This window comes from Bipolaris zeicola (assembly GCF_000523435.1).
Source record: "Bipolaris zeicola 26-R-13 unplaced genomic scaffold scaffold_75, whole genome shotgun sequence".
In the NCBI taxonomy this organism is placed as follows: domain Eukaryota; kingdom Fungi; phylum Ascomycota; class Dothideomycetes; order Pleosporales; family Pleosporaceae; genus Bipolaris; species Bipolaris zeicola.
Window position 1 is genome coordinate 88,141 of NW_006912124.1, and position 25,175 is coordinate 113,315.

The 25,175-nt window shown below is 50.1% G+C and overlaps 12 protein-coding genes across 12 annotated transcripts; 7 read left to right on the forward strand and 5 right to left on the reverse strand.

Moving 5' to 3' along the window:
• Positions 1-135: 135 nt before the first annotated feature.
• COCCADRAFT_96262 (uncharacterized protein) lies at positions 136-936 on the reverse strand (the record flags this gene model as incomplete). Its single annotated transcript, XM_007714168.1, has 1 exon — positions 136-936. The coding sequence occupies one exon, from the start codon at positions 934-936 to the stop codon at positions 136-138; it is 801 nt and encodes a 266-aa protein (XP_007712358.1).
• Positions 937-1,487: 551 nt separating this feature from the next.
• Positions 1,488-4,142, forward strand: COCCADRAFT_5109 (glycoside hydrolase family 2 protein; the record flags this gene model as incomplete). The annotated part of the gene is made up of 1 exon (XM_007714127.1): positions 1,488-4,142. The coding sequence occupies one exon, from the start codon at positions 1,488-1,490 to the stop codon at positions 4,140-4,142; it is 2,655 nt and encodes an 884-aa protein (XP_007712317.1).
• A 275-nt stretch (positions 4,143-4,417) lies between these two features.
• COCCADRAFT_5110 (uncharacterized protein) lies at positions 4,418-6,121 on the reverse strand (the record flags this gene model as incomplete). The annotated part of the gene is made up of 3 exons (XM_007714128.1): positions 4,418-4,592; positions 4,647-5,754; positions 6,103-6,121. The coding sequence occupies 3 exons, from the start codon at positions 6,119-6,121 to the stop codon at positions 4,418-4,420; spliced, it is 1,302 nt and encodes a 433-aa protein (XP_007712318.1).
• Positions 6,122-7,743: 1,622 nt separating this feature from the next.
• COCCADRAFT_96350 (uncharacterized protein) lies at positions 7,744-7,899 on the forward strand (the record flags this gene model as incomplete). Its single annotated transcript, XM_007714169.1, has 1 exon — positions 7,744-7,899. A coding segment is annotated over one exon (156 nt), but the record flags the coding sequence as incomplete, so codon positions are not given.
• Positions 7,900-7,935: 36 nt separating this feature from the next.
• On the reverse strand, positions 7,936-8,418 carry COCCADRAFT_96246 (uncharacterized protein; the record flags this gene model as incomplete). The annotated part of the gene is made up of 1 exon (XM_007714170.1): positions 7,936-8,418. The coding sequence occupies one exon, from the start codon at positions 8,416-8,418 to the stop codon at positions 7,936-7,938; it is 483 nt and encodes a 160-aa protein (XP_007712360.1).
• Positions 8,419-11,241: 2,823 nt separating this feature from the next.
• On the reverse strand, positions 11,242-11,487 carry COCCADRAFT_96294 (uncharacterized protein; the record flags this gene model as incomplete). The annotated part of the gene is made up of 1 exon (XM_007714171.1): positions 11,242-11,487. The coding sequence occupies one exon, from the start codon at positions 11,485-11,487 to the stop codon at positions 11,242-11,244; it is 246 nt and encodes an 81-aa protein (XP_007712361.1).
• Positions 11,488-12,406: 919 nt separating this feature from the next.
• On the forward strand, positions 12,407-14,630 carry COCCADRAFT_96228 (uncharacterized protein; the record flags this gene model as incomplete). Its single annotated transcript, XM_007714172.1, has 4 exons — positions 12,407-12,566; positions 12,660-13,000; positions 13,055-13,258; positions 13,305-14,630. 4 exons carry the CDS (start codon positions 12,407-12,409, stop codon positions 14,628-14,630), a joined length of 2,031 nt encoding a protein of 676 aa, XP_007712362.1.
• A 48-nt stretch (positions 14,631-14,678) lies between these two features.
• On the reverse strand, positions 14,679-16,091 carry COCCADRAFT_96325 (uncharacterized protein; the record flags this gene model as incomplete). The annotated part of the gene is made up of 1 exon (XM_007714173.1): positions 14,679-16,091. The coding sequence occupies one exon, from the start codon at positions 16,089-16,091 to the stop codon at positions 14,679-14,681; it is 1,413 nt and encodes a 470-aa protein (XP_007712363.1).
• Positions 16,092-16,862: 771 nt separating this feature from the next.
• On the forward strand, positions 16,863-18,563 carry COCCADRAFT_26333 (uncharacterized protein; the record flags this gene model as incomplete). Its single annotated transcript, XM_007714134.1, has 1 exon — positions 16,863-18,563. The coding sequence occupies one exon, from the start codon at positions 16,863-16,865 to the stop codon at positions 18,561-18,563; it is 1,701 nt and encodes a 566-aa protein (XP_007712324.1).
• Positions 18,564-20,074: 1,511 nt separating this feature from the next.
• On the forward strand, positions 20,075-20,440 carry COCCADRAFT_5115 (uncharacterized protein; the record flags this gene model as incomplete). Its single annotated transcript, XM_007714129.1, has 1 exon — positions 20,075-20,440. The coding sequence occupies one exon, from the start codon at positions 20,075-20,077 to the stop codon at positions 20,438-20,440; it is 366 nt and encodes a 121-aa protein (XP_007712319.1).
• Positions 20,441-23,034: 2,594 nt separating this feature from the next.
• COCCADRAFT_42780 (uncharacterized protein) lies at positions 23,035-23,259 on the forward strand (the record flags this gene model as incomplete). Its single annotated transcript, XM_007714174.1, has 1 exon — positions 23,035-23,259. A coding segment is annotated over one exon (225 nt), but the record flags the coding sequence as incomplete, so codon positions are not given.
• A 570-nt stretch (positions 23,260-23,829) lies between these two features.
• On the forward strand, positions 23,830-24,153 carry COCCADRAFT_96225 (uncharacterized protein; the record flags this gene model as incomplete). Its single annotated transcript, XM_007714175.1, has 1 exon — positions 23,830-24,153. A coding segment is annotated over one exon (324 nt), but the record flags the coding sequence as incomplete, so codon positions are not given.
• Between the last annotated feature and the right edge of the window lie 1,022 nt (positions 24,154-25,175).

A 25,175-nucleotide genomic window follows, 5' to 3' on the forward strand; every position in this document is an offset into this window, starting at 1 on the left:
AAAATTAGTTACTGTGATACAATGTTGTTTGACCAACTACCAGGATATATATGCGCACACTCAACAAACATCAAGACAAATACTAGCGCTGACCTTAACCCAAGGGTAGTATAGTAGTACAGCTCAAACTGCTTCTCACAACTTTGCCTTTTCCTTCTTCTTCTCTGACTCCCATTGCAGCTGCACATTCCGCATCTTATACCAGCTCCACAGTCCTGCCATGGCACCAAACGGCGGAAACACCCAGAGAAGAAAACTCCACCATCGTGGGCTTCTTTTCCGAATATCCTGCATGACTCTCTGCACCTCCTTCTCCAAATGCTCTCTGTTGTGATCATTCCAGACCACAACGCCGTTACCCGGGCCCCTCCGCAAACAACGCTCTGCCTTCTCGCGCACATCGCCTTGGCTCATAACACGGTTCCGCGCATCTTCCTCGGTAAGATGTGAATCCCGAGCGCGCAGACGCTGGATCTGGATTGCGGGGTCTGAGACGCCCACGACGAGAATGGTGCCGCAGTATCGCTCCCATCCGCTTTCGAAGAGAAGAGGGACATCCAACACAACCGCCCAGTTGCCGCGCAGGTAGGCCCATATCATCTGCTTGTACATCTCCCTGCGTATCGCAGGGTGGACAATGCTGTTGAGCATCTTCCTGTCGCGCTCCTTCTCCTCGCCAGCACCAAACACTCTTCGTCCCAGCGCTGGTCGGTTCAGCGGCGCGCCTTTTGGTGTCGCATCTGGGAGGAGCAGATCCGGTGTTGAGGGCGAGAAATATTTGACAATCGCATTGTATCCTGCAGTGCCGGGCTCGACGACCTGTCGCGCGATCAAGTCGGCGTCTATGATGGGAAGTGAGTATGGTGGTTTGGAGAGCAGAGATGAGACGGTCGATTTGCCCGTCGCAATCGATCCGGTGAGGCCGAGAAGGAGCATGTTTAATTGTTTTTTGGTTGTGTACGTTGGTGTTGCCGGCCTCACATGGTGAAGATGAGAGATGCAATGACGAATGCGGGGAGCTGTTCCGAAGCTTGTCCCGGTACGTACCTCGGAGCTTGCGCTTAGACCAACGGCATCCACTTGACACAGCCTATCCACTCTCTTTCCTACTCGGCTCACTTTGCTTTATGAACCATTCTGCTCTGCCCATAATGCTCTTTCAGTCAGATCTACACGAAGAATGGCCAACAAACATATTACAGCGGTACATCCGCAGACTCCGGTGTGAGTACCAGGATTATCACCAAACTCACACCATTTTCCTAGCAAGCTGTACAACCTGACCCATGCCGATTCCCGCGAATTGGGTCACGGTTTCCCTGACATATGCAAATCAGCCGTAATATTATGAGATTACAGTGCATAGGACCGCTGTTCCCAAGGTAGGATACATCTGATCATCCACGGCAGCCTTCCCCGCCTTCTTGTCTACAACTATAAATACCCTTCGTGATAGCCGCCATGTAATAGACAAAGACAGGATAACCATGCACCTCCCAACTACCCTTTCATGGGTTGCACAGGGCGCCCTTGCCTCCACAACTACCTTGCAGCAATGGAATGTTATATCCTCCGCCAACGTCGTTGATGACCCCATCAGACTCTCCCAATCCGGCATCGACACTTCATCATGGTATTCCATCGGACCCGCAGCCACTCTCATGAACACACTCATCAGCAATCATGTTTACAACGATGCCGATTTGTTTTACTCGACCAACATGCAAAAGATAGATACTGCGCAATTTCGAATCCCATGGTACTACCGAACTGACAAGGTCGTGATCGCCGAGAAAACTCACAATGACTACTACACTTTGATCACCAATGGCATCACTTCAAGAGCGGACATTTGGGTCAACGGGCAACTTATTGCAGATAAAGAGACTCAGGCCGGGTCGTATGCTGGGATAGAGTACGATATATCTAACCTCATTCAGCCCAATGGTGCGCAAAATGTAGTCTTGGTGAAAGTGTATCCGACAGACTACAATCGAGATTTTGCCATCTCCTTCTTGGACTGGAACCCTCCTCCACAAGACAATGGAACCGGTATATGGCGACCGTTTCAGCTGAAGAGGTCAGGCCAGGTTAGACTGAATACCCCGAGGGTCACTACGCACGCCGCACTCGATGGAGGTATCGATATCTTTGTGGACGTCAAGAATATGGCAAAGGATAGCGATGTTGAGGGCGATGCTGCGTGTACAGTCTTCGACCCTAATAAACTCGCAATCTTGAGCGCAACATCACACTTCAAGCTCACTGGCAGTCAGCAATCAACCATATCGTTCAGGGGGAAAGTAGACAACCCTCAGATTTGGTGGCCTTACCAATGGGGTAGTCAGCCGTTATACAGCATTCAATGTACCGCTTCGACCTCTACCAATCCTGCTTCCGACTCTACACCGCCAACCAACTTCGGTATCCGCACAGTCACTTCTTCTTTGAACCCACGCTTCAATGATACCACGTTCTTCGTCAACGGCCATCGATTCCAAGCCCAGGGCGCGGGCTATACATCTGATGTTTACCTACGATTTGACCTGGAACAGACCAGGAAACAATTCCAATTGGTCAAAGACATGGGTCTGAACACTATCCGCTCAGAAGGAAAACAGGAACACCCTGAATTCTATGATCTAGCCGACCAAATGGGCATCATGATACTCGCTGGCTGGGAATGCTGCAACAAATGGGAGGGGTGGACTTACAACGACATTGGTAGTGGTGAGAAATGGACCGATCCCGACTACCCAATTGCGGCGCGATCAATGAAACACGAAGCTGAGATGATGCGTCATCACCCTAGCATGTTGGGTTTCCTGATTGGAAGTGACTTTTGGCCGAATGACAGGGCAACACAGATCTACCTCGATGCTCTCAGCGCCGTAAACTGGGATATCCCCATCCTGGCATCCGCAATCCAATGGGGAGCACCGTCTCAACTCAATAATAGTGGTTTGAAGATGCAGGGCCCATATGACTGGGAGCCTCCCAACTACTGGTACGATCCTCAACGTCGATACGGCAGTGCAGCAGGATTCGGCTCTGAACTCAGCGCAGGAGCAGGCACGCCTGAGCTTAATTCTCTAGTGAGATTCTTGTCACCATCTGACCTGGAAGATCTCTGGAGAGAACCAAAGAAAGGTCTCTACCACATGGCGACAGAGGGTTCAGTCTTTCACACACGCGAACTCTACAACAATGGTCTTTGGGCACGCTACGGTGCCCCATCAAGCCTATCCGACTACGTCCTCAAAGCACAAATGATGGACTACGAAGCAACGCGCGCCCAATTCGAGTCTCTAATCAGTACCTGGAACGAAGCCCTCGAGAGACCTGCAACAGGCATGATATACTGGATGCTCAACAACGCCTGGCCCTCTCTCCACTGGAACCTCTTCGACTACTACCTCCGCCCAGCAGGCGCCTACTTCGGCACCAAAGACGCCCTCGGCACTCCCGAAACCCTCACTCTCAACTACGAAACCCAAGCCGTATCCCTCGTCAATCGTCTCATCGTCCCCAACACTCCCGGATATGTCTCTGACCAACGCACCGTAAGCATGCAAATTGTATCACTAAACGGCACGACTATAGCCAGCCAAACCACCGCTGCAACTACTAAACCGAACTCGGCAAGCGAAGTAGCGAGGCTTCCTCCTTGGCAGAATGAAACGGCCGACTCCGTTGTTCTAGTCCGCTTGCAGCTTAACAATGGAAATAGCACCCTGGCAAAGAAAACATACTGGCTCTCCCGCGCCCCCGACATCCTCGACTGGGGCAGGTCGAATTGGTACTACACGCCCGTAGCCAAATACGAAGATTACTCTGCCTTATCGCGTATTCCCGCCGCGACCCTTAGCGTCTCCGCCTTGCCTTCTTCCCCTGTGAATAACGTATTAGCCCGCTTGGTGCTCAGGAATACCAGTCCAGTCCCCGCGGTGTTTGTACGACTGAATGTAATAGATGCGGCGGGGAGGGATGTCGGATCGCTGCTGTGGAGTAAGAATTACTTTACGCTTTTGCCTGGCGAAGAGGAGGTGGTGGAGGTTACGGGGGGAGAAGGGGTGGGGGCCAGGGTGCTGGTTGTTGATGGGAGGAATGTTGGGGAGATGAAGGCCACGCTGGGGTATTGAAGGGATGGAGAGGTTGTTTGATTGTGTTTATTTAGCTATGGGGAGTTTGTTGAATGATATAGGGATTATTCTTGCTTCATATTTTCCTGCTTACTCTTTCGTTTTGGAGAGATTGAGTTGATGGGACGCAAGACGTGTTGCCTCCTAGGTTCCAAACTGAGCTGGAGTTCTTGTACAGCAAACAATCTCCTCACTCTTGCCTTGCCCCCTTTCCTTGACGACGTGACATGCTACATCCTTCCCGGTGAAGAAGGAACCCCACAGACAACTCCAGCTCAATCCGACACCTCCCCATGATTCACACTCTTCTTCAGCGGCTCCACAAGCTTCCTTGAGGGCCGGAAAATCTGCAACTGGTTATCCTCCGCCGCACCCATCATAAGCCACGGGTCATTCTTATTCCAGTCAAAGTCGCAGATTCTGTTTGTGAAACCGCCGTGCATGAACAACCTATCCCATGATTAGTACGTCGTCGCAAAGAAAAAGGATTTGTCCGAAACTTACAACTCAGGCGGTCCATCTTCCGCCTCTTCCTCCGTCTGTTCAGACCCAATCTTGCTGAGGTCCCAGAGGCAAATACGGCGATCGTAGCTGGAACTTGCGAGGATAGCAGCGTCTTGTGGGTGCCACTGCAGACCGATGACGTCGGAACGGTGGCTCTGGAGGCTATGCAGTTTCTTATCAAAGTTTCGCAAGTCCCAGATACCAACTGTTTTATCCGCCGAGCCCGTAGCGAACGTGCTTTCGAACTCTGGGTGGAAGGAAATGCAGTTTACGGCGTCTTCGTGGGCTTCTTTTCTGTAGAGGGCTTTCTTGTGGATTTCCATGCGGGTATCGATAATTTGCCAGGTGAGATCGTCCGAGGCGGTGCCGATGAGGAAGTTGTGGATGGGGTGGTATTGGACGTCGTTTACGGTTGCGGTGTGGACGGTGTAGGTGGCGGTGGGGCTGAGTGTCTTGTTGCTCTTTGAGAAGCCGGATTTGAGGTCCCAGGTCTTGACTGTGGTATCTTCATTTCCGGTTACCAGGTGGCCTTCTTTGAGCGGACTCCAGCTTAGACCGAAACCCTCCTTGCTGTGGCCGATGAGCTCGGCTTCGAACTTGATTGAATCGTCCTTGGGTTGTAGGGGATGCTTGGTTCTGTCGAACACCAGGACTTTGCCGTCTACGCATAGAGATGCTATTATGTCTGGGTTCTGAGGCTGGTATCGTGCCTTGTTGACCTCGCCTGGGTGGTTGATCTTTTGTACAATCTTGAAGTCAAAGGGCCGCTTGGCATTGCCGTGTCCGCCAATCTCTCCCCGCTCTTCATTGAGCTCTGACAGGTCGGGCTCGCGAAAGTCGGGTATCTCGCAGTGGGCGATCTGGAGGTAGTTTTGCGCTTGGTTCGAGGTGTGGGTACCGAGGATAACGCGGTGCTGGCTCATGTTTGTGCCTTCGACCGGCTTTTTGTCGGGAAGCCATTGGGTGGTGAGTGTTGGCCACTCGAGCGCGCGGCCATACAGCATGTCATAGAGAAATACGGAGTTCTTCTTCCATATCTTGTACTCTTCGTTGATGATCTTCTGCTCGACCTGCTCCTGGTCGTCCATCTCATGCGAATCGTGGGCGTCTGTGATGACGGTGTCAGTATCAATTTGAAGAATGCTGTGATATAATTCATGTCTTGTCCATATCCTCTGGAATGTGCCTATCGGAGAGCAAACAGTGCGCTAGTCATGTCAAGATGATAGCATATAATGCGCAGCTCGTAGCCTGTCGCAAACGCAATCATATTTGGTTGATGCCCTGACAAAACTCTGGCTGGCACTCAGTTCAAAGAGTAGTATCCATGCCTCGTTCATATGAGCGGAGAGCGCTTGTGAAGGCATGCAAAGCTACATCTAGCAATTGTCCAGCGCCTGGCGTCATTGGCGGACTACTGCTGCAGACAATATCTGTGAAGGCGCTTGTAACTTACCACTCATTGTCTCGTCCATTTTGATTGTGGTTGGGTTCTCAACAAGCTCAACTGTGGCAAATACACGTCCTATCGCGGTACGTGGAGGTTGTCGGGCGTGAAAGTCCGGCGCAACGACGCGATGCCAAAGTTCGCGTTCAGACAACCCGGGCGTCGATCACGTCGTTAGCGCCCCACATGCTTGGCACTTGCCGTCAGTATATCCATTGACTCTGTCATCTAGACTTGCCCTCTTTGAAGACCCCAGCGTCGAGAACCGCCACCCCATACCCTTTGCTCTCTCTCCCCTCAGCGCCTTTGCGCGCCTCTCTTCGCTATTGCTTTTCTTCTTTTTGTCTGCTTTGCGATCCAATTCGCCCCGCCCGACTGCAAAAACAACGGTCGCATAGCCGCCTTGCCATCTATTCTCAGCAATTACTAGACAATAGTAACAGCAGCAACCATGGGTGTTCCCAAGTTCTTTCGATGGATGTCCGAAAGGTATCCGGGTATCTCGCAGCTCATTGCCGAGAACCGCATTCCTGAGTTCGACTGTCTCTATGTAAGTGGCTTGATGCTGTCATTGACGCCCAAGGCTGACAGCCACAGCTTGATATGAACGGTATTATCCACAACTGTACCCACAGCGATTCCGACAGCGTCACCGCCCGCAAATCGGAAGAACAGATGTTCATCAGCATCTTCAACTACATCGAGCACTTGTTTGGCAAAATCAAGCCCAAGCAGCTCTTCTTCATGGCCATCGATGGTGTCGCCCCGCGCGCCAAGATGAACCAGCAGCGTGCGCGACGCTTCCGAACGGCTCTCGATGCTGAAAAGGCTCGGGAGAAGGCTATCCGCGAAGGCGTTGAGATGCCGACCGAGGAAGCGTTCGACAGTAACTGCATCACGCCAGGCACGGCGTTCATGGCGAAGCTCACACAGCAACTCAAGTACTTCATCAACAAGAAGGTCTCTGAGGACATTGACTGGCAGGGCGTGGAAGTCGTCCTGTCAGGCCATGAGGTCCCCGGAGAGGGCGAGCACAAGATCATGGAATACATCCGTCAGGCAAAGGCGCAGCCGGGGTACGACCCGAACCGTCGCCATTGCTTGTATGGTCTTGATGCAGACTTGATCATGTTGGGTCTACTTAGCCATGACCCCCACTTTAGTTTGCTGCGAGAAGAGGTGACTTTCGGTCGCCAGAGCCAGACCAAGTCTAAGGAGTTGGAGCACCAGAACTTTTACCTCATGCATCTTTGCATAGTTCGCGAGTATCTGGAACTCGAGTTTCAGGAGCTGGAAGAGCCTGGCGCTCTTAGCTTTCCCTTCGACATGGAGCGTGTTATTGACGACTTTATCCTAATGGCTTTCTTTGTTGGTAACGATTTCCTTCCAAATCTTCCGCATTTGCATATCAACGAGGGCGCTTTGGCTCTCATGTTCAACGTTTACAAGACGGTTTTGCCCAAGGGTAAAGGGTATATCAATGAGGGAGGTGTCATCAACATGGAGCGCTTGGCTGCATTGTTGGACGAGCTCTCAAACATAGAATATCGTCATTTCGAATCTGAAAACTCCGACGCAGCCTGGTTCAAGGGTAAGAGCCTTGAAAAGGAAGACGTAATGAAGAAGACCGCGAAACGAGGCACGATTGTCATGACTACTCAACAACAGGAGTTGTTCTCGCAGGTCAAGGCCTGGTTGGACAACTACTTGGGAAAGAAGGAGCAGGCTCCTCTCGATCTTCCCGTTTCCTTGCCAGCGGATGACCGAAAATTCGTCCAGGAGCTTGCGGATAAGCTCCATCTTCCTTGGAAGACTGTTCAGAACGATGATGGCGATCGTCATCTACAAATCACTGCCCCGCCGAAGCTGGTCGAGGGCGATTCGGACGAGGATGAGGAAATGGAAGACGAATCTGCCAAAGCTATTGCACGTGTTGTGCAGAAATATGAGCAGGCCAAGGTTGTCGACATTTCTCCCGAGGCTGCTCAATCCGAGATGCAGAAGAAGTACGACGAAAAGTTCGAAGCTTGGAAGAACAGCTACTACAAGAGCAAGTTTGATTGGGACCGTAGCAACGAGGAAGAGCTCCGCAAGCTGACGGAGAACTACGTCCAAGGTCTGCAGTGGGTTCTCTACTACTACTACCGTGGTGTAGCATCGTGGCCATGGTACTATGGTTACCACTACTCGCCCATGATCTCTGATGTCAAGCGGGGTCTCAAGGCAGATATCAACTTCAAGCTTGGTCAACCATTCAAGCCTTACCAACAGTTGATGGGTGTTTTGCCCGATCGTAGTAAGAGCATTGTACCGAAAGCCTACCATCCCCTCATGACGAACGAGGACTCTCCCATCATCGATTTCTATCCTCGGGACTTCACTCTGGATATGAATGGTAAAAAGCAGGATTGGGAGGCTGTTGTCAAAATCCCATTCATCCAGGAAGACCGCTTGCTCAAGGCAATGGCTACCAAGGAGGATCAACTGACTGCAGATGAGAAGGCCCGCAACACCTTCGGTGTATCACTCAAGTTCAGCTACGCGAAGGATCTGGATTTTATCTACCCGTCATCTCTACCGGGCATCTTCCCAGATCTTCCGCACTGCAAATGTATTGAGAACATCTTCGATCTGCCCACCATGGAAGGATTAGAATACTACATTGGTCTCATGGATGGTGTCAAAACTGGAGCAGAGGCCTTGGCAGGTTTCCCTAGTTTGAAGGTCCTCCCGTTCCACGGCAAGCTCGAGTTTGCTGGCGTCAACGTTTTCCAGCAAGACAGCAGAAACGAGAGCATGGTTATCACACTGCTGGATACTGCGCCTCGACAGTCAGTGTCGCATGCACAAGAAAAGCTCGGAAAGGCCGTTCACGTCGGCTACCCATTCCTACACGAGGCAAAGGTGGTGAAGGTGTCAGATGAACTCTTCGACTATGTACTCCCTGAGAGTGGCCCATCTGCCCCAGTTGCTATTCCACATGGACCTCAAGAAATCTCCAACTGGAAGAAGACCGCGAACCGCATCGAAACGCAATACAGCAAGCGTCTCGGTATCAACATTGGAGAGGTTGAGTCTCTCGTGCACGTGGAAATGCTCAAGGGACTACGCAAGACTGACGAGGGTGCGACTACCAAGGAGTATGGTGAGGTCGCGGGACTGCAGGTCGAGTATGCGACCCAGACCATTGTTGATGAGGTCGCTAGCCCAGACGCTCGATTCTTGGAGAAGGAGGCTTTGCCCATTGAGGAAGAGTTTCCTGTGGGCGCTAGAGCTTTCTATCTTGGAGACTACGCCTATGGTCGCCCCTTGCAAGTCATTAGTCATGCCGACAACAAGGCTACGATCATGGTAGCCAAACTCAAGAAACCAGAGCCGCACTTCGGACGTGAGGTTGTGAGCATGGCTGAAAAGGCTACTCCCTACCTGCCATCGTATATTGTGGCTAAGCAGCTCAATATGCCGCCGCTTGCTCTATCCAAGCTCACGTCCTCTTTCAACGTCAACTCAAGTGGTCTCAAGCTGAATCTTGGCCTGAACTTGAAATTTGAAGCCAAGAAACTCAAGGTTTTGGGCTACTCAAGAAAGTCAGCCAACGGATGGGAGTACAGCCAGAAAGCCATGGCTTTGCTCGCTAGTTATATGATCAAGTTTCCCGAGTTTGTTGCCGCCATCATCAACAACCCAACAGGTGACGGCTGGGAAGATACCGATTTTTACCCACCTGAGATTGCAAAGCAAAAAGTCAAAGAGATTGGAGCTTGGTTGAAGGAAGTTCAAACTAAGAGTTTTGAGAAGGTTCCTTTGGATGCTGAGCAGCTTGACTCCGACACAGTCAAGCTGATCGAGCAGGCCGCGGATGCCAACTTCCCACTCACCCAAGACGTTGAGCCTAAGAAGGTTACAAAGGTGCCCCGTGTTGCTTTGCTGAAGCCATCGGATGCAGAGCAACGACTGGGACACCAGACTTTTAGCATCGGTGATCGCATTGTCTACGTACAAGATTCTGGAAGGGTGCCAATTGGGTCATCGGGTACCGTGGTCGGCAAGACACGCACAGCTCGTGTGCTATTGCTGGACGTTGTTTTCGATGCTACATTCATGAGTGGAACATCGCTTGGCGACCGTTGCTCTCCGTTTAGGGGATCTACCGTTCCAGCGACTGCTGTTGTCAATATGACTGATCAGCAGGTTGTTCACTACTCAAGTGCTGCTGCTGCTAGACGCCCGCAACAAGCGCCACAGTCGTACAACATGCCCCGTATCGGTGCTCCTGGAGGCCCTCAACTGGTACCAGCGAATACACCACCCCCTCTCCGTGGCTCATACCGAGGAGCTTTCGGTAACGTCAATGGGCGCGGTGGTGGCATGGCTCCGCGACAAAGCCCGGGTCCTCAGCAAGCCCAGGGTCAGCAGCAGACTCTACCCATCCATGGCGGACCACCTCGTGGCGGCCGTGGTGGTTACGCGCCTCGTGGCGGACAGACGAACGGTCACCACGCTCAGGACCAGAACCATGCTCCAAACAGAGGCAATGCTCGCGGTAATCTCCGAGGTGGTTCTGCAGATTTCGTGCCCCGTGGACGAGGAGGTTCCAAGGCCAACCGTGGTGGCTTTACCGTTATCGACAACACCGACCCTGCCGAGGGTGTTGTCCCCAACAACCCCAATTTCCAACCGCGAAACTATTCTAACGTTCCTCCACCAGCCAACCTGGATAGTGGACGGGGTGGAAGGGGTCGAGGCCGTGGGCGTGGAGGATCTCGTGGACGAGGTGGTCCTAGGGGTGGTGCACAGGCTGCTGCCCAGTAGAGCACTGCACCTTGACCTGGTAAATGCTGCTTTGGGTGTTTTGTATCTGGCAATGGATGTAGAGACACAATGCCTGTTAGCGTGGCATCTTAGAGCTCAGCTTAGAGTACACATAGATGGCAAGAGTGGTCTGGACAAGTGGTCGTACCATATATTATTGTAGAAGAGAAAGAGAAGCACACTCCGCTATGCGCGGTTTGCTAATCATAACTTCTACAGCATGCACAGAAACCTTTCATTCTTTATCAATGCCTCCTTGTCCAGTGAATATTGACCTATGCGTTGTGTTTGATCCAACTCGTCTACACTGCCATCTTCTTCTGTCCAAAGCGTGGGTTACAACGTCGCCTCCGCACACGCAGCCGAACACTTCCCAAAAGCAGCATTACAGAAAAGAATAGCCTGTGATGCTGTATCCCTACCTACAGTCCCCCACACAAAACCGGCTGCAGTGTAGCATGCCATCACGAGCGAAGCGCAGCCTGCCTGGCACACAGCGTATTCGATCCGACCGGCGGATGCTTGGCGAACGGTAAGGCTCAGGACGACGGTAGTAGCCTTGATTAGAGAGAAGGGCTTCATCTTAGCTGGGTCTATGATTGGTCTTCGGTTTGGATGTGGCAGTGTTTGAGGAATGAAATCACTTGTTGCAGTAGTGGAGTTGCGGTTTATTTAGTGCTTGTAATAGTATAGGATTCACAGGTGGAAATAGAGATTGGAAATGGTTTGCTTGCTGGTCAGGCATGACTCCGGAATGACCTACAGTGTGCATGGAAGGACATGGTGTTTCCGTATGTGTCTTCTGTCATGAAATAGTATAATATATGAGGGTAAATCAGAGCAGTTGTTTGCTGCTTGGATGAGGAGAACAGTAAAGAAGACTTGGGAGAATGGGAATCTGTTTATGCAAGAGGTGGCTTGATTCAGATATTCGATAACTAGTCAGAAAAAAAAGCACTGAAGGGTCCAGCATAGGAAAATTGTTAATGTACGGAGTGTTGATATTCTGAATACACAAAAACGAAGAAGTCGAAACAAGCCTGGATCGGATCGACCCCCAAGCAATAAAGATCGTACACCAGGCCAATCGGAAAGTACCACAAAGCATGCCGCCAGTCCTAAGTGCACGCATTGGGGTGCCGTCACTAAACCCGAGCCCTCACCAATCGAATCCCTACCCCGCAAAACGCGCCAGATAAGGCAATCCAAAATGTATGGTACACCACTGTACGCCCATCCCTGGAACCTCACGGCTCCCGCTTCAGCCGTCTAGCACTAAGCCCCAAAGCAGCAACAAGCCAAATGCATCTTTATCAGGAACTGGAGCGCATCTCATGGAGCCCGGCGGGCCCTACGATCGATCGCATACGTCATTACTATTGCTGTGCTGTCCCCGCTGTCCCCAACGCTAACCCCAGAGTTTCTTTCGAATCCAGAGGTATGGAGTGTTGTTACACATCTTCTTCTGTCGGGACACCGGAGTCGTAAACGACATACACCAATGTGCGGCATCACTTGTGCGGTTGCGCTGCGCGGTCATGGACCGTTGCTAGCTGGGAATAGAGCGATGCTGAGCGCCACGCTGGAAAAGAGTTTGGATACGATTAAGCATCGCGGGCCGGATGCGAATGGGCATTGGATTAGCGAGGATTGTCGCGTGGGTATGTTTTTTTGGGATTGAGTGATGTTTGAATACGGGTGTTTGTTGAACCGACCACGTGACTAACGTCTTCTTCGTCTTTGGTGATACACAGCACTTGGGCATAATCGGCTTGCAATTGTCGATTTGAATCCAGAGGGGGAACAGCCGTTTCATGATGCAGAGGGGACGGTGCATGCGGTTGTGAATGGGGAGCTTTATGGGTATGAGGAGATCAGAGAAGAGCTGAGTCGGGAAGGGTATAAGTTTAAGAGTCGGTCAGATTCAGAGATTGCTCTGGCGTTGTATAAGAAGCATGGGATGTCGTTTTTGGAGTATCTGAGGGGAGAGTTTTCGTTGTGCTTGTACGATTCGCTTGCGAAGGTGATCATCGCTGCTTGTGATCGGTATGCGATCAAGCCGATGTATTATACCATTCTAGATGGGAAACTTCTGGTAGGAATATCCTTCGTTAGAGGGAAGACATTTGATACTTACATTGAATTTTAGGTTGCTTCTGAGATGAAAGCTTTCCTTCCGTTTGGATGGAAACCGGAGTGGGATGTACAGAGTATCAAAGACGTCGGTTGGCTCTGCGATGGACGAACAATATTTCAGGGTGTATCGAAGATACTACCTGGTCACTATCTGGTGTGCAGGTCGTTCAACACCATTTCGCAATATAAATACTGGGATGTCCAGTTCAAAGACAAGGTGAATCTATATCACTTAAAGAGGAAGTGCAACTAACAACCTTCAGCGACAAGTGGAAATACGAAGTGAACAGGAAATGATTGAGGGTGTTCGGGAGCGACTTCTAGACGCTGTTCGCGATCGTCTCCGTGCAGATGTACCAATTGGCGTCTTTCTGAGTGGTGGAATCGACTCCAGTGCAATAGCAGGAATGATCAAGCACCTGATGGACACTGAAGGCGCGCGACTGGGCACTGCACCCGCATCTGAGCGAATAAATTGCTTCAGTGTCAAGTTCATAGGCGAAGAACACGACGAAGAACCCATCGCACGCCGAACAGCCGAGTGGCTAGGAGTCAAAATGCACCACTGCGAGATGACCGAGGAGAACTTCGCTGATAACATCGAAACTGCAGTCTGGCACAACGAAGCTGCAGTGACAGATCTAGGCACAGTGGGAAAGTTCTTACTGTCCAAGACAACCAGCGACGCAGGCATCAAAGTCGTCTTGACTGGCGAAGGTTCAGACGAGCACTTCGCCGGCTACCGCGAGCTACTCACCGACTTCGTCCGCGAACCCGATACCTCCTGGCCAAACACTGCCCTCTCAGAAGCCGACCGGATAGCCACCTTCAACAACCTCGAAGGCTCCGAAACCTCTGGCCCCAAAGACCTCTCCACCTCCGCCGCCGTCCGCGCCCAGGTAAACAACACCTCTTTCCTCGGCTTTACGCAAACCGCCTCCCTCCGCGACACCCTCTTCGCACCCTGGGTCCCCCACGAATTCGGCACAAGCGACAAGCGCCTCACAGCCGTCTCCGCCCTCGACGGCTGCACCCGCGCGCTCATGGCGGAAAAATGGCATCCCCTCCACACCTCCCTCTACATCTGGACCAAGACCAGTCTCGCAAACGGTCTCCTCACCGTCCTCGGTGACCGCTGCGAAATGGCACATAGTGTGGAGGGCCGCCAGCCGTTTCTCGATCACCGCTTGACAGAGTACGCAATGGCGCTACCGCCGTCCGTGAAATTGCATTATGAACCTGCTACCCGCTCTTTTAGCGAAAAGTGGATTCTCAAGGAAGCGATGAAGCCGTTTATTACGACGGAGCTGTATACGCGCAAGAAACATCCGTTTTCGGCACCGGTGAGGTATAAGCCGGATGGGCCGATGGATAAATTGTTCCAGAGGTTGATTACGAAAGACAATGTGGAGGAGCTGGGTTTTTTGGAGTGGGAGAAGTGTAAGGACTTGTTGCATGATGCTATTTATGATGGGGATAGGCCGAAGTGGAGTCAGATGATTCTTGTGGGACAGTTTGTTATTTTGAGCAAGCAGTTTGGGGTGAAGAAGGCGATGCCAGAATACAGTACGAGCCTCAACGGCTTCTAATCATATCATGTTGTTGGTATATAGTACCGATTTCTTGAACTACCCACTTCAATCCCTATTCCTGCTTGGGCTCCATCGCTTGAATACGAATTCTCGAACCTTGTACTTCTTCAGCACACTGCCAATATCAACCTTGAATCCTCCCAGCTCTGTAGCGCTTGTATCCCATGGTTCCGGGACTTCAACGTAGACCAGCATGAGCGTCTTCATAACTTGCGTCTGCACCCGATTGACCCTGTGAAACCACCACCAGTCCTTGCGCTGCTGATCCGCAATCCTCGACTCACCACGGGGGTTTTCGTTCCAGCATGGAGCCGAATATGACGGGATGATCATGATTGCGAATTCCGCATGGGTGAATGCGGGACCGCGCATGTAAAGCAGATAATCAACAGCGAACTTGATACCAGGACGGACAACCCAGCCAAGGGAGCGGAAGTGGTGGAAGACGACGTACTTCAACAGGAATGGATTATCTGGAGCGATAGACGGGACGCACGACAGGGCCGAGTCGACTTGCGTAGCGGCCTTACTCATGATGTATGCAGTATGAAGATGTGTCAGAGTCCTCTCACTGTCCGCCGTGTCGTCGGAAGTCGATGCATGTGCACAATACAGTCGGAGCAAGTACCAAGCTGAGTAAGGTTCAAACTGCTCATCGGACTCGGTAGCGCCAACGTTGACCACATCCAGAGCACCAAGTACATAGGACAGAAAGAAAGCTTCCTCAGGCGTGAGCTGAAGGTGTTCCAAGTCCGGGATATCGATTTCCTCAAGTTTAGTGGTGGCTTCTTCTTCTGCCAATATATTATTTGTGGCCTCATCTATACCAGGAACCTTGACATTGTCAGAGGTGGTGGCGTCCTTGGAATCGCCGTCTACAAGCTCATCGACAGTAGCCTCCGGTACCAGTTTGCCCTCTTGCCGGAGTTGCTGCTCAATAGCTTCACGTTGAGCCTTGGCTCGTTCCAATTTGAATTGCCTCCGCTCCTCTCGCCTAGATTGAGTAACTTCTGTGCTAGTCTTCGATGCCTGTGCTCCCCGTCGGCGCTTTTCCGCGACCAGCCACTGCGGTTCACTTCTGCTAAGCGAGCCTTTGCCCCAAAATCCCTGTTCCCAGAGGGCTCGAATTGAAGCCGGATCGGTGACATGGATCGACTGCGTCTCTACGGAGTAGTAGGCCTTGTGGATAACGTTATGCGACTTGGGTGGCCATAGAGACTGCGAAAGGAGACTAATGGCCAGTCGTACAAGAGAGATTGGGTTATGAGGGACAAAGGCAGGTAGCGCATATACATCTATTGGAAGAGGTTTGGCATGTATCTCATTGTAGTTGGGTCGACGTGGACGAGGTTTCCTCGAAGCACCGTTGCTTGGCTTCTCTTGATTTTGTTCAGTCGCGCCAGCTGGATGGGCATTGCCTGCAGCATCAGCTTGCACAGGCTGAACAGCTTCGGCCATGTCTGGCGACAGAAGCTTGATGTTTGAGGAAACTACACGGTGATTAGCGAATATGCATGGACCGAGTTTGTTCAACGCGCAGCGAGTATATGTATATCAGATACCGTTGTAGTCTATTGTAACGGAAACAGCATCGATCGCCTAACGCAGTCAAGTGAATGCCAGCGCCAGCGATCGTATAAGTAAAAAGATGTCATCATAAAATGGGTGTCCCGGGGTGCAAAAGCGCACATTGTGGGTGCAAGCGCACAGAACCAATGCTGTATAAGCATGTCGCACAATGTTTGGCACCCCGAGCAGCAGAAGGAGGAGAATCAATGACTTACCCAGTCTTTGCGACGTCACGTAATGGCGCCGTGGATGAGCGTTGTCAGCGTCATGGCGAGTGTGTGGAGAGAAAGAGCAAAGCTCAAAAAGTTTAGAGATGAGTCTTCGCCAAGCCTCGCTCCGATTGGCCGGGGCCCGCTCTCACGACAATTCAATTGCTAGACAGTCATCAGGTTATACTTTTGAATCTGCATAGCATCACACAGCAATTGAGCACTTACTTCGAGATTCTGTCTAAAAAATTTGCTGGAATTGCTTGTTAGACTGAGTTGGTGAACAACTTCGTTGTTATGACATAATAAGAGGAGAGCGACTTCTCGGAACCTTTGCGACGCCACGCAAGAGCGACCAGGCATCACCATCCGTTCATTAAATCAGCCTGATCTAATCAACAATTATTGTAAAATACTTGCGTGCTCAGACACGTAACACTAATACCTCAAAATGCTACCAGCAGCGAGGTGGTCCACCCGACCATCACGACACCTCCTTCGATCGCTCAATAGAACAAGCACACCATCCGCCATCAAATCCCACATTCTCGGACCAAACTGGTTATATCAGCGACTCACCTCAGCCTACTCAACCAGGACCCCAGAAAATGAGGCACCAAAGGATCCCTCAAAAGTTGACGCAGTCTCAAATGCCCTCGCCACGACACCAGACTCTGAGAACAATCTCATCACACCAGTCTACATGCCAGAAGATCCGCATGCAGTCCTCAAGCAAAACCACCCTGCCATGCGTCTCCTCGACAACTCCTCACTCATCGTGCAACGCCAGCTCGAAATGATGAACGTACTTATGGGATTCGAGCAGGCGAACCGCTACGTAATCATGGATCCACACGGCAACCACATCGGATACCTGGCGGAGCAGGATCACGGCATCGGCAACGCTGTCGCAAGGCAAATGTTCAAAACCCACCGGAGCTTCACAACGCACGTCTTCGATCGTGACGAGAAGGAGATACTCCGATTTCACCGGCCGTTCAGCTGGATCAGTTCGAGGATACGCGTGTACGATGCTGTAGGACGCGACGGCGCTGCGGCGTATACTAGCTCGAATAGCCTACAAGGTACGAGTGCGCCGAGCATTGTGAATCAAACGAGCGCAAGTGTTTCGGGCTTAGCGTTGCAGGATATGAGGATTATAGGGGCTGCGGAGCAAGAATGGGCACCGCTGAGGAGGAAGTATAATTTGTTTGTGGCAAGGAATCTAGATGAGGATCCGGCTGCACATGGGACACCGCAGCTAATATCTGGCGACCTGCCCATCTCGAATTCAAAAGAAATCGCAGTGGTGGAGAATGACACGCGAGAAGTCGGCATGCTCCAGTTTGCACGGGTCGATGAACCGTTTCTATCTTGGGACTTTAGTTTGATGACCGAGGATGGCCGATTGGCAGGCTCCGTCAATCGTAACTTTGGTGGCTTCGCTCGGGAAATCTTCACGGATACTGGAGTGTACGCATTGAGAATGGATGCTGCTGGGCTGGCAAACGAACCCGCACACCTTATCTCGAAAACGGGGGAACAAAGCAGGCCACCACTGGATCAGCACCCAGGTATGACACTCGATCAACGAGCAGTCATGCTTGCTACAGCAGTCAGCATCGATTTCGACTACTTCAGCCGGCATAGCGGCTCAGGAGGCATGTGGCCAATGTGGATGCCCTGGGTTGGCGGGGGTGGTGAAGCTGCTGGCGGTGCAGCTGCCGGGGGCGCTGCAGCAGGAGAAGCAGGCGCCGCTGGAGCTGGGGCCGTTGGGGCAGCTAGCGAAACTGGTATCGCCAGTGAAGTCGGTGCTGCAGCCCGAGGTCTAGGTGTGGGAGAAGGCGCTGCGACTGGTGCTGCCACAATGGCAGGCTATGAGGCTATGCAAAGAGGCAGAGAAGCTGCACAGCAACGAGGAGATGATGCTTCACCACAGGCTACTGATCCATATCAACCAGACCCAAATCAACAGTCTGGTACAAGCCAAGTTGGCGAAGATGTATGGGGTGAAACTCAAGATCCTGGGTTTGGATCTAGAGGCCAGGATCAAGACTTCTGGGGTAGCCAGGGCGGTCAAAGTGGTGGCGATGCTGGCGGTGGAGATGGAGGGGGGTTTAGCTGGACCGACATTTTTGGAGACGGAGAATAGGAACGAGTCAAATATGTCATTCCTGACAATATTTACATGTAACATATATTTCACGGCTCTACAGCCTCATATTTTGCCAGTACTAACAATCGCCAGATGGCTCGAGTAGCGACCTGGCTCGCGTCGCGCAGAGGCACTCTACCTAGTACCTTATCGCAGAGGTTAGCGTTTGCGCACACAAGCAGGGGCGTCTTTGTTCCTTAGGGAACATCTTTAGATTTCAATTCTTGTATGATCCAAATATTGCTTACGTAGGAGTGCTTCGAACGTCTTAACTGACAAGAGCAGGTTTTATTTAGCTAATTTGAGGGTGCGATTCTAACTTCCTAGATGTTACTGTTTGGGCTAGAATGCTTCCGAAGGAAGCAATGATGCGATCTTGCGTCCGCGGGCAGTAACTCAGCCACCACAAGACTAGCGCCGGCCTCATGTTCGGAGAGCTGTGATTAGATACACTGCAAGAAAGACCTACTGTATGGCTTGTAACATACAATAGCATTTTCCAGCACTTGTCTCCATAGTCATGACTCAAGTACCCACCTGTAAGTTGACACCTAACAAACGTGAAGCAAGCAGTAACATCGAAGCCCATACAGGGTCGTATTTAGGTCACCGTGCTACACCTGCCAACTATGCCCAGACTGTAAGAGATTAGCTCGACCCTAGATAGCTAATATCTAGGGTTCATTTACCACGTCTATAAGACTAATTAACATTCGAGATTTGACCTTAGGACTGGATATTTTAGTCTTTCCGATGCTGTCTTAGTGGTGACTTGCGGCCTAGGGATAGAAACTAATAGTTGAATGGCCGATTCGTCTGTCAGTGCTACATTGTGCGCAGAGTCGGTAAGGTGGGGATGTCGACGTGCCCTACGCGGTCGAGGCCCACCAGCGTTGCGCGTGTGCCGGGTCCCGCGCATTGTTCGCGAGCTACGGAGTGACACGCACAGTCATTCAGCTTGGGCGAAGCTACTATGATTACAGATGAGGTGGCTATGAGGTCTAGATGGCCTATGTATGTTTATCCAAGTATATTAGTGGTAGGTACTGCAGCATAACAAGCACGGCGCGGTAACCCTACGCTAGACGGCTGGAATTGGCTTTCATATGCAAGCCTTCGTTTATGTGCTAAGCCACTACTTAAGCCAGCCTCAGCCGTAGCGTACGGAACGAACGACATGTTTTCAGCCCGCCTCAACTACTTTGTACGAACAGAACAATGTTTTCAGCCAGCCACATTACTTAAGTGGTCCTTTACTTGCATACAGAACGTGATAAATTACAGTAGACTACAATGTACACTATGCATTTGCCTTGCTGGAGGGCTCGGCTCATCATGATCCCGCTTGGCTTAGACTACTTTTGGTGGTTTCTGTTAAAGTATAAGTATCTTCCCATCAGCTCAATGAATCCACAGACATCTCAGCCTGCACTCCATTATCTTCTGACTATCTTCTGCCTATCATAACTATCATCATTTGAACATTCCAACTCTCTACAACATCAACAATGGCCAAGAAGTTCGAAGGACAGCGCATTAAGGGTGATGAACAAGACCCTGTTTACCTTGTACTCAACGGAAAGTTGCGACACATTGCCACCCCTGATATCTACAAAGCTCTATTTGGCGACGGGGAATGGAAATTCTCAACCGTGCAACAAGCACTGGTTGACAATTTCCCCAAGGGTCCCGTACTGGATTTCCCGACTCCATTGGCCAAAGGGTTTGATGATCCCGTCTATTTGATCGACCAGGGCAAAAAGAGATGGATTAAGAGCGAAGATGCGTTCAATCGTTATGGTTTCGCATGGAACAAAATTACCAACATCGGAGCTATAACCTCGATAATCCCAGACGGAGAGGAGATCGAGTAACTGGACGTGAGTTGGCTCAAGATACATCTTTGTCATTCAAGAATACTAAGTCATTTTATAGTTGCCGCAGATGGGGTTCCCTAGTTCTTGAAGCTTAGGGTTTGGGTGAAGGTACAAGGCATGGGTCGAGCGTCACATGACTAGAGCTCCAGGAATGAGCTCTGTTCTAGCACGAGTTCGGGCAAGAAGCTGCGGGCAGGATTAAATTATCCTCGTAGATATTAGATAAATACTGCTACTGAGCTCCTAGATAGGGGTCCATCAATCTAATCACCTGGGATAAACTCTATTGGCCGTACTCCCTATCCTCCGAGATGGTTAATGCAAGTTCATAAACAAGTTCATTTATCAAGGACCATTGCACAAGGCTTTGGCAATGAGTAGATCTTTTACGCAGGAATGCATCGCTTAAATGTTTAAGTGCAATCCAGCATGTTGGGCACTTTTATGTTGGCGGGCACGGACACGGTAGCTAGCGGGTCGGGTCGGGTCGGATCGGATCCCAACGCAGTAGCGAGGAACAGGGGGCACAACTGCACCACTTTTGGAGCTAGAAGAGGATCTAAGTACGGAAGCCAAACCAAGGCACAACCAAAAACGGCGCGAAAGCGGCGACTGTTTTGAGCTGGGTACTGTTGTGGTTCGCAGTTAGCGCATCACGGGCCGCAACTGCATCATCGGCCTTGGTGTTTTCGAGGCTGTTACTGAGTCAACCAGAGCGCCCAGCTTCTACCTTGTTCACAACCATAGAAGGCCTAGAACAGCCTGTTGCCCATAACATGTATCATCAGGTTCAGAGACGACTGAAAACGATGCGGAGATGCAGGAATATGTTTTCAGCTCCGCGACTTTAGGCTGCAGGTGAAAGCCAAATGCATAGCACAACGTCCACCAACCTCTCCCTCACACCGATCTCATACCAATAGAAGAAAGCAACACAACCAACCTTCAGAGATAGTTTGCGCCTAGTCCCTCCATTGTTCTGCAGCTGCAAAGCGCCATCAAATTATTGCTGTAGGCTAATGCACCCGATCACATCTTACCCGCCACTGACAGGTATCGTAGCCAACCCCATTTGTTATAGGTTCGTAAAGCTGCGTCTCTTCAGCTTCAGGAACCCCACCTACCGTCCTAGTATGGAAATGTGGCGTTTAGGGGCGGAACCCCTCTTAAATCTAGATCAAGTATGTGCCGCACAATGGCTGATTCTTCAGTCGCGCCACGAAGTAGTTCCTAGCGCATCTAGTTTGAATAGTGCTTCGAGGAACTCTATACGATGTTGCAGCGTGTCGCTCACTCAATGTCGCATGATTTTTAGTTCATTGATAGCCAGGATAGGTCTAGTTTTATAAGAAGATAAATCTAGATCCAGCGTGTTCATGCATCGCGGTGGAAGGCGGATGAGTCGCATTTTCTTGCCGGCAGTGGCGGGCTCGCCAGCTCGCCTACTATGAAACATGTCAGTTTCCACTAGCGTAACTACCTACTTTCTTAGTCTAACGTTCGTGACAAAACCTCATTTTGGGGACAAATATAACCAGCCGTACTACCTGCACCGTCTTACCCGAATAATTATGGATGACGATGTTTGACCTAAAATAAAGCGCTTTACACTTCCTAGGCTGCGTATCAGCCAATGGCAGCGTTCTGAGGATATCTCGCTACGATTGGGCCCATCTGCAATGATTGTACTCTTATAAAATCAGTAGTTTGACAGCCCGGCTGGCGGTGCTGAAGGGGGTGCAGCTTGAGCTTATATCCTGGCTTATATCCTGGCTTATATTCTAGCTTATATTCTGGCTCATATTCTAGCTCGTTTCTAAGCTAATCTATAAGCTAATCTATAAGCTTGTTTTTGGCTCGTTATATAGCTGAGATTTTGGTGTTCGTTACGTGATTGGCACTAGTTATTCGAAAATAGAGATTTCTAACATCTCACTTAGCATACCAATCAGCGTTGAGCTTCTTAGAGTCAATCAAATCGCGTTTCTTCCTCGCCCAAAACCCTCTCCGGGACCGATTGTAATATGTAGCTAAAACTGCAACGAAGTTACACCATAGAGCGGGGAAAGCGAGGAATGCGAGCAATGCGAGCAAAGCGAAAACAAATTAATATATGAAGGCATCTAGTAATGCAGCAATATTCTCGTTGTGATAGTGAGTGGGTCCCGGTAAAGGAAGCTAACGAAAATGGCAGGTAGATATTAGCCCCTCCCATGTATTGTCCAATGGCCTGCTGATACACTATATGAGCCTTGTAGACTAAGGAAACAGTAACAATTGAGATAAATAAGGCATGACAGCCAGGCTTTAGAGAAGAAAGACAGATCCTTTCTTCAGCGTTGTCCACCATCCTGAATCTGAAAGTTTATCCTTTTTCCCCAAAAGAGAGTATACATACTCCCCTCAATGGCACTTCTGCAAGACCGATCAACTGATATTGTGTTAGAATCTTACTACCCATCATGCAATTCTCCATCTCATTTGCTCTTCTTGTTCTAGCGGTAGCAGCCGAGCCCGTAGCTGTGAAACGGGATACCGAATCTCTATCTGTCGAGCCAATCGCTGAGCCTCTATCCGTTGAGCTGGCTGCCGAGCCTTTTCCTTTAGGCAAAAGAGCATGTTCATACAACGGGTGCAAATGCAACAGTCGTGGGAAGCAACTTACTGTCTGCGGTAATTGTGTTTGGTCCGACAACAACGCCTATGTTGTTACTACGAAGCGAGTTTCGACTCATATTTTTGAGTGTGCTCCAAATGGCAATTGTTGTGATTATGGAAAAGCAAGCGATTGTGGGAGTGCAAGTGCGAGGTGCAAGGTCAATTGACCAAAAGATATCAGTTTGTAGGGTGGGGCACAAGCAGGCTTTGGTATTCATTCAATCAATCAATCAATCAATCAATCTTACTCGATTCCAGCCGCAACTTTTGTAGCTATGCCCACTTAGCAAGCTTAGCAGATAGCAGACGCAACGCGGAACATGAAGGTGTCCGCGCCACCCCACGTTACTCCTGTAAACAGGAGCCATCTGTCCCCAGAAGTTTACCATTTTTCTCACGATCACTATTTGCATCCGCCCGCTAGCATATCTAGACAATGATCCTTCTATATGAACGATGTACTTCTAGGCTTATAGAGGCGCTTTATCTCGTATGTTGCGACTGCAACACTTTCAGTCTCCCCCTAGCACTCGGTTGTTGTCTACGCGTCTCTAATTCCTATTAGATTAGCAGATATGAGTTCTAGACCTATAATATCTCTAGATAACTCCTGAACAAAATGAAACCCTCCTCCAAATACGGGTTCAGCATTATTGAGGGCTAAAACCATTCCGACAGAAGCTGTAGCGCAGAATCCTAGGTGCTCTAACATTCAAATTAGCCAGATTGAACAAGACAACATTGAGTTGATTACCAGCGGCACTGTGGTTAAAGACAAATACGAAAGCGTTGAGCAAAATGATTGCAAGCACTACAACGTCTGGATATGTGGTTGTACTTCTTTTGCTCTAGTAAAACAAATATCACTGAAAGTAGCCATGAATATGACCACCTTCAGTACCAAAGAACTGGCTATGACCCGGGAACCTATCAAGTCCAAGCTGGAAGATGAGTTAAAGCCAAGATCCAAACTGCTAAGCTTTTATAAGGTTAGTGAAAGCATAACGAACAAAATTCAAGAAACTTACCTCAAGATCAGCATTTTCAGATGAGAAAACTACGCTGTTGTCCATTGAATATGAGCTTAGGGGGTGCATGTCCGTGGAGCCATCGTGAAGCGTTTCCTGGGGGTTAAGATTTTTAGAAGCACTTCTGGAGATGCCGAATCAGAATAGAATTCCATGCGTGATACAGGAGATACACGTTGCTCAAGCTCGAAACCAGTGTTTTGAAAGTCGAGTACCTTCATTCCAATCTCTGCTTCAGTGTTTGTTGTGGGCCGCATCTGGTCGGGAGCACCAAGCTGAAACGACGACCCTTGGTTGAAAACAAGTTTTGGCTGAATCTCGTTGGTTTAGACAGGTGATAAAGCACTATCAGACATATCGCTGGTTTGACTAGTATTCCCTACGTAGCTCTTAATAGTAGCGTGGAATTGTTGCTCAGGTACCTTGAGCAGCAGCAGCTTTTAAGTATCATCCATATTAGGGTAATAAAGACAGTCTACTTAATAACCTTTCTTGCTAATAATCATTACGTTTGCTAATTTCCACTCTAGCCGCCATGTTGTGAGGGCTTCGCGAGATGGAAATGGTACCGGTAACTGAGTCCCGACATCCAATAATCTCCACCAATTTCTTGCTCGGCTGCCAGCTAGAAGATTTTTAGACAACCCGTTCATCAAGGACTTCTTGAAGACTTGAACGGAATAGATAATAAGAAGAAAGAGATCGAGCTGGCATTGCAAACGGCCATGAGACTAATGAAATACTAGAGTGATTGGGAACACCAATTTCAGAAGTGCTTCTCGTTTAAAGATTCAGGTACTCAACACTATGGAAAGGGCAGCCACTACTTTACACTTAACATGTCTATTTACCAAGGTGACTTTGCCAACGGCGTTGATGGGTCCTAGGCTGCAATGCAAGGTTGTGATCAACGCAGAGTTTCCTGGCTGCGGCGAGCTTGACCAGCGTTCCACGCGCTCGCAACCTCACGGTGTCTACACTTCTGCTCCACCATACTGCCGGGAAAGACGAAGACATCGAAGCGACGGAGGTGGGATGGCAATGAT